This window comes from Limulus polyphemus, unplaced genomic scaffold, assembly GCF_000517525.1.
Source record: "Limulus polyphemus unplaced genomic scaffold, Limulus_polyphemus-2.1.2 Scaffold6472, whole genome shotgun sequence".
NCBI lineage: Eukaryota > Metazoa > Arthropoda > Merostomata > Xiphosura > Limulidae > Limulus > Limulus polyphemus.
This window is the reverse complement of record NW_013672082.1, coordinates 28571-36612: the sequence shown is the minus strand read 5'-3', so window position 1 is coordinate 36612 and position 8042 is coordinate 28571. Positions and strand designations below refer to the sequence as shown.

The following is an 8042-nucleotide window of genomic DNA, read 5'->3' as shown; positions in this document are numbered from 1 at the left end:
CCCTTCAGCCGTGAGGCGTTATAATGTGACGGTCAATCCCACTATTCGTTGGTAAAAGAGTTGGCGGTGGTTGGTAATGACTAGCTGCCTTCCCTCTAGCCTTACACTGCTAAATTACAGACGGCTAGCGCAGATAGCTCTCGTGTAGCTTTGCGCGAAATTCAAAACAAACAAACAAGTATATATATATATATCAGTGTCTAATATAAAATTACAAGAGAACTATAATAACAGCAATTAATTATTCGCAATATTAAACTGTCTTAAATAAGCTGCTTAGACCCTGGTGGAAGTTAGCAAAGTCATAAGTATGCAGCAATGAATAAAGCAGGGTATTATACAATACGTAAGGTATATATAAATATATATTCAGAAACTGAGCAAAAAAAAATTCATTATACTTTAAAAACTGTTGCACTCAATCGCAAATAAAATAGAGATTGTTTTATACATGCCATTTTCACACGAGTGTATTATCCACTATGTTACAGTTAAATATGTGGCAGTTTGTAATAGAAACCTAAACGTTTGTAATGACGTTACCCATGATACATATAACTGTTAAAGGTCTTTCCAGAATTGTAGCCTAGCATTTTATACATTTCTTTTCAGACGGAAATAAAACATCCAATACCCTACCAATGGTGGTTATGACAGTGAGAGAGTAGAGAAAAGCTCCAGAGAATGACCACTGCTGACCAGCCTCCACACCTTTGCCGTCGTAACCATCTCTGACCGCTGCTATTAGGGCTGTCTGGAATTCCTCGATCTCAGATGTCACAGTTCGGGTCCAGTTTTCTCGGTAAAGCACATTATAATGGTACGTAATATCCCACAATCGCTTCACTGTCTGTTCCCGCATCATGATCACTTCACTTTCCTTTACTTCTTCATAAGGAGCCTCTAGTGCCCGGAAAGCAAAAGCGCCCATGATACTGTAGCCGATAACTAGTCCACACAACCCGACATGGGAGAACATGAAAGCCGTGAACTTTCGGCAGCACGTCTTGCATCTGTTGACCGGGGGACGTTTCTTCAGAGGATGATGGCCTTCTCTTCTACTTCTGCGGGAAGTCTTTTTTCTCTCTGGTGGCATTACGGTAGTTAATCCTAAAACGGAATTAGAGCGAGAAACCGTTTAGTTTAGTATTCTGAACAACTATTGGAACAGGCGTTATAGAAATTGGCATTTTGTGTACGCAGCCTGAGTATTTTAAGGATCATTCACGACCTGCTGGCTTTGCTTCGCTTCTGTCAAGCCTTCACACAACTTAATCACATGGCCTGGGATTTGCAGTAGCAGCAGACTATAATGGTAGCACAGTTGTCAATATACCTCAGTAACTTATATTAGCCAGCGCCATCTGTTGGTTAAATGTTCAGTAAACTATTGGCGTAGTTAAAGAAGAAGATATTTCGTATAGGCCAAAATTGTTAATTTAAAAACCAAATAGCTGGAAGCAATTCCAAAGAACGCTTATACTGAACACACATTAAAAAAATCACGTGACTAATCATTCATGATATTGGAACTTATATTTACAGCTATCTTAATACATGTGCAAAATGTTTATACGACTTGTAAAATATTTTACTATCTTTAAACTAAACTTTTTTTATATTTTCAGTTCTCTGTAACACACATGACTGCCACTCTTATAACGCCCACACGTCCTCAAAGTAGAAAACGCGGCAATGGGATGCAAATCTTAGAACCACAGATTCACTATTTGGTACGCTAACTAACGAGCCACGTCAGACTCATTTCCATTCTATTTAACTGTTGTGGTCTTTTTCATCTCACAATCTTTGTATACATCGAATGCGTACAATAACTGACTTCGTCTGACTTAGTTGGTCTCTATTATACACCGAATGCGTACAATAACCGAACTCATCTGAATTAGTTTGTCTCTATTATACACCGAATGCGCACAATAATCGAACTCATCTGAATTAGTAGGTCTCTATTAGACATCGAATGCGTACAATAACCGAACTCATCTGACCTAGTTGGTCTCTATTAGACATCCGAATGCGTACAATAACCGAACTCATCTGACTTAGTTGGTCTCTATTATTCTTTACAACTAATACTGTATATATGTTGAAATAAAGAAATTCACATTTTCAAAGGGTTATTAAATTATTGGAGAATTTTCCAATTAGGCTTGCCTCGTGGTTGTTCAGCGGTAAGCTGGAAACCTTATAACGCTACAAATCGGGGTTTGATACTCACATTGAGCAAAATGCAAATAGTTCTTTGTGTAGCTTTGCGCCTAAACAGAACCAAAAGGATTTGGTTCTTCAAGCTTTTATGCGGGTTTTGCCTCCCTTGGTCGGATAGCTGTAAGTTTACGTACTTACAAAGCTAAAATCCGGGGTTTGATTCCCCGCGATGAACACAGTAGATTGTCCAATGTGGCTTTGCTCTAACACATACAAACGAACGAATTAAGTGAGTTTTACTACACTGAGAAGCTATAGAGAAAGAAAATCGAAAAATACTGTAGTAAAGTTACCACATTATTGGTTAAAGTTCCTAAAGTCAGGAAAACATTTAATTTTTGATGTAGAAAATAAAAAGTTAATTTTGACGGTGATGGACCATAAGATGTTCTTCTTTAACTATCGTAACTTTAAAATCCGAAAACGTTTGTAATTAACTTTACTGAAATAAAGACTTTCTTATAGAGTATATGCTCTATTATTTCTTAACATTCTGGTTTATTTATTCGGCAAAGATGTAATTATTTTAACATATCAATATACCTCGCATTTACTATTTACTTCTTAGAAATAGTATAAATGCTGCTCATTTTGCGTGTTCGATATTTGTAGTGAAATGTGGCCTTCCAAAAGATTCTTCAGAGACATGGAAGCCCAGATTTCGGGCTAAGAACCTACTTTCTCAAAGAACATCATTTTACTGGTACAGAAATCGTGAGAAAGAGTTAATACCATACTTTTCACAAGAAGGTTCACTGGTTTATTGCAACAATATTGCTGAATTAATACCAATACTAGGAGCTGCAGTCTATTGTGGCGATTGTTCATTAATTCCTCCAAAAGAAGTCTAAAAGGTGTTCTTCACAATGGTAACATATATGCATTTGTTCCTATTGCTCGTTCGGTTCACTTAAAGGACACGTGTAAAAATCTCGAACTTCTTTTTAATAAGGTCAAATATAAAGAACATGATTGGCTAATTTGTGGAGACTTAAAAGTCTGCTGTATGTTGTTGGGTCAACAATCAGGTTATACAAAGTTTCCATGTTTTTTGTGTGAATGGGACAGCAGAGCACGAAATCAGCACTGGATAAAGAAGCAATGGCCACAAGAGTCAACCTGATATCAGGATTGAAAAACATTGAACGTGAAAGTTTGGTTGACACAAAGAAAGTCTTATTACCTCCACTTCACATAAAATTGGACTTGATGAAGCAGGTTGTAAAGGTCTTGGACAAAGATGGCGAACGTTTCGAGTATCTATGTTGGAAATTCCCAGCTCTTTCAGAAGCGAAACTTAAAGAAGGGATTCTTTTTGAGCCTGAGATTAGAAAATTGACTTTGGATGAATAGATCGAAAGGACAATGAGAAAAGTTGAAGAAGAAGCATGGATTGCCTTTTAAAGATGTTATTGACAATTTGTCAGGAAACAACAAGGATCCAAATAACGAAAATGATTCACTAATATGCTCGACAAATTCAAAGAGTTGGGTTGTAATATGAGCTTGAAAGTTCATTTCCCTGAAAATCTCGGTGCCGTAGTGTACGCGTACAATAACCGAACTCATCTGACCTAGTTGGTCTCTATTATACACTGAATGCGTACAATAACCGAACTCATCTGACCTAGTTGGTCTCTATTATACACAGTCGCTACTATAATTCTCTACCGACATCTGTAAACCACTTACAGATCGTAGTCTTGCACGAATTAACAATAATTAAACAAGACACGTTCTGGCTTTTTGCAAAATTTATTCCAAGTCGCGTGCAGGCTGTTATCAAGCCTAAAGATGTTTCAGCATCGAGTTAGACGCGGTTCCTGATAAAGTGAACAATCATGTAGTTATTTACCAGAAAAGTTCATATTTCTTATACTGTAAATGACATAAGTAACTATTACAGATGTTAACCAATAGCTTAGCTCAAGATGCATTTAATCATTTTACCAGTTTCATCTGACAAAACAGGTCAGTAAGAAGCGGTAAAAAAACTACTGTGTAACTTTAACGTTTTCCAATTTACTTGAAAGAAGTGCTCACCAAGGTTTTTAATTCTGTAATTCAGAAGCATAAACTGTATCAAAATGATCATTAAGCTACAAGTTTTTATTAAAAGTATAGATTTATCTTACCGTGTTTATATATATTTTTCAGCTATATTAAAACTTTACTTGGATATAATTATCATTGATTATTTCTCTACCAAAGTCACCTCTTCTGCAAGATTTATAGATATTTGAAATAGTGTTAATAATTCTTTTTTTTTCAAACCCCCAGTTAAACAGCGGCATGTCTGCAGACTTCCAATGCTAAAAACCGTGTTTCGATACCCGAGGTGGGCAGAGCACAGATAGCCCATTGTGTAGCTTAATTTCAAATAAATAAACTTTTCAAACAACATTTTCAGTTTTAGTAAAATAATTGTATGAAAAATAGTGCCATCAATTTAGATAAATTAAAAATTAAAAAAGAAACATTATTGTATGAAACCAATATTGGAACGGTTAAACTTACTTTACACAACAGTAAATAAAGAAAATTAAAAAAAAAACGAACTAACGAGAATAACTGTTTAATACTAGGTAAGTTAACAGAATAAATCAAGAGAGGTTTATAAGGACCACCAAACTATGAATGGTTCCACACAGTCGTGCAATGATTTTAACAAATATAACATTCCTCATCACAGTATGACTATAAAAAAAAACACTATGAAAGTGATGAAAATAGGCTACGTATTGAATTAAAAATCTGTCTCGTAACTTTGCTCCTGAAGTCAGACTTCTTACAATGCACACATTTAAGAAATATTTCAGAAAACATCAAACTTTACCAAAGTGGGTCTAGCAAGTTTTTAACAAGTACATGAAAAGCAAAAGGCATTTCCTTTCGCAAGTAAACAAATGCAATTAACTATATAATTCATAAAAGTTTGATATAAAATTAAAATTAAAACTTGGTAGGTTCGAAGCAAGAAAACTGTTGATATCGAATACAAAAAATTCCTGAGGCAATGGGAAACATATTAAAAGAAAACAAGCAAAAACTAACAAAATATATATTTTAATCAATTGCTTAAAGTCGATTTTTATTTGTTTCTAAATCAGATAGAGGAACAAAAACAATATAGGCTTTCAAACTTTACTAAGCATAGTCTAGGAATAATGTTTAAATTTTAACTCGATTATTCACGATAGAAAAAGCAATGAATAAAATAAAACTTTAACCACATTTGTTTGATCAAAAATCAATCGCCGATAGCTCATTTTCAGTAGTTCATTTCTAAGATGGATTTTGTTATCTGAAAGTTCATGCTGTACGAGTAACGTGTTAAATTTGATGTTTGACTGATGATGAAATATACTTACTTTTCTTGATATTTTAAGGTACAGTCAGAATTTGAAAGAAAAACGTCTTTCATATTTCAAGATAATAATGTAAATAAACACATTTATCACATCCTCTTCGTAATGCTAATATAACAAAATAAATATGGCTTCAAGTAGATGGCATAAAATGCAGGGTGATGATAAAAACAATGCTAAATTTAAATTATTATATCTTAAACATTTCTTTTGCTACGAAGACAAATTTTATCAAAAGCACGTTTTAAGTTTTATTTAGGAAAGTTTTGACATAATACTGCGTGTTTTAAAACTATTTATAATCAAATAAAGGGTATAATAGAAGTACTTCACAAAAGAACAGTAATCAAATTGGTATGTTTGTATTTTCTCTAATAATAATTTGAAAACCGTATAAACTACACAGCACATTTACTTGAAAAAAATCAAGCATGGTTAAAGTATGGGAATATATTTAAATAAACATACGCTAATCAAACGTGTGAAAAAGATTTTTTAGGTGATACATTAAAATTTATGTCTCTAAATTTTATTGTTCATTGTAATTATTTGATATTTTTAATCTTTTTTTTTCTGTTAGAATGAATACAACTTAAATAAATAACACGTGTGTAGTTACTGTAAGTTTATAAGTCAGAAAATACAAGCAATAAATATTTTACTTCTGCGATAAATATCCAAGTAGTTTTTATTCACCACTTTAGTTTTCACACTCGTATAATGTCTGGTGTATTCATAGTAATGAACAGGAAATATTACTAACAATGAAAATATGCTATTTGTTCATTCAGAAGATAAGTTGTTTGTTAAATTCCTTATTTGTGGAATTCACAAAGGAAATATTTCAAAAGACTGAATTTACAGTCAAAGAAAATTGTTTAAAGACAATTTATTTTCTGTCAAATTAATGTTGTCTCTTTAAATCATAAAATTCTGGAGAGGGAATTACAGCGATTAGAAGTACGGCTTATATATTATTAATTGTGATATAGCTTATTATTATGTTAGCGATGTAAAAAGAAAAACTGTCAGTGATGACAAACGTTGTTTTATTTGTCATATATATATATATATATATAAGAACTTTAAATTATTTCAACCTAAAAATGCTAAGTTAGCTTGATTCTATTGCTTGGTAAATGTTTTTTTTTTATTTTTGTTTTTTCTGTGTCGGTGTAGGATGAAGCGACCTTAGCCCTAAAGTAGGAAATGGTGAACTAAAAATGTGTTTTATTTGTTACTATTTCAAGTGAATTCTTTGTTGTGAAGCACGAAGCTGGGAACTCAACTGTCTGTGCTATGCCTATCGTAGAGATTTAACCTCGAAGTGTAGAGATATAAACCTCAAGCTTTTCCCTGAGCTACCGGAAACGAACTGTAACCTCAAGCTTTTCCCTGAGCTACCGGAAACGAACTGTAACCTCAAGCTTTTCACTGAGCTACCGGAAACGAACTGTAACCTCAAGCTTTTCCCTGAGCTACCGGAAACGAACTGTAACCTCAAGCTTTTCCCTGAGCTACCGGAAACGATCTGTAGTTTAAAATTTTCACATGTTTAGAGCAATATTAATTGCTTTTTCTTCACAAAACTCTAAATAAGAGAAATTGTCTTTTTTTAAGAAATGACACTGTTGGGCTGAAGGTTTTGAACTTGACGAAACATAGTTACCAACAATTTGTAATACAGATGCATATTTTATTCTTTATTTTTTGTCAGCTGCTTGAGGACAATTTACCAAACACTGAAACCATCCGTATTAGTTAGAACGTTCGCAATGTTCGCACTTGAACAAACGTGCCAGGTGGTTAGGGAGTTCAACTCGCAATCTGTGGGTCGCGGGTTCGAATCCCCGTCACACCAAACATGCTCACCCTTTCAGCTGTGGAGGCGTTATAATGTGACAGTCAATCCCACTATTCGTTGGAAAAAGAGTAGCCCAATTGTTGGCGATGGGTGGTGATGACTAGCTGCCTTCCCTCTAATCCATTTAAGAAAGCGTCACCTATGGTCTACAACACGAGTTACTACAGGGAGAAAAGTGGGCTTGAAATGGGCTTGATGACTACTTTTCTATGACGACTTGTAAGCGGATCATGTCACCTATAACTTTTAAAATAGAAATATTTAAAATCTCGGAAAAAAATAATTTTCACTAAAAAAAAACAGAATTCTATTTAATTGTTTGGAAAGACACTTCAGACAAGGATGATCTACTTAAAATTACCATCCAATCAAAACAGTGAACTAAAATTCAGTGTGTCGTTGCATTTCAAATGACTCTGTTAGTCAATAGATCTGTAGCCAACATAAATAGTTCTACTAAGCTGAAAACAAAAAGTAGTAACGTTATATTCACTATAAGCTCCATTTACCGAAAATGAAAACTACACTTACCATTCACTGTCTGATGTAGCCTGTTGGTTAGGGCATGCGACTCGCAACCT

General features: G+C 34.1%; 1 protein-coding gene across 1 annotated transcript; it reads right to left on the bottom strand.

Annotated features, from left to right (window-relative positions):
• Positions 1–634: 634 nt before the first annotated feature.
• On the bottom strand, positions 635–1096 carry LOC106473745 (TWiK family of potassium channels protein 7-like; the record flags this gene model as incomplete). The annotated part of the gene is made up of 1 exon (XM_013934426.1): positions 635–1096. A coding segment is annotated over exon 1 (462 nt), but the record flags the coding sequence as incomplete, so codon positions are not given.
• Positions 1097–8042: the final 6946 nt, after the last annotated feature.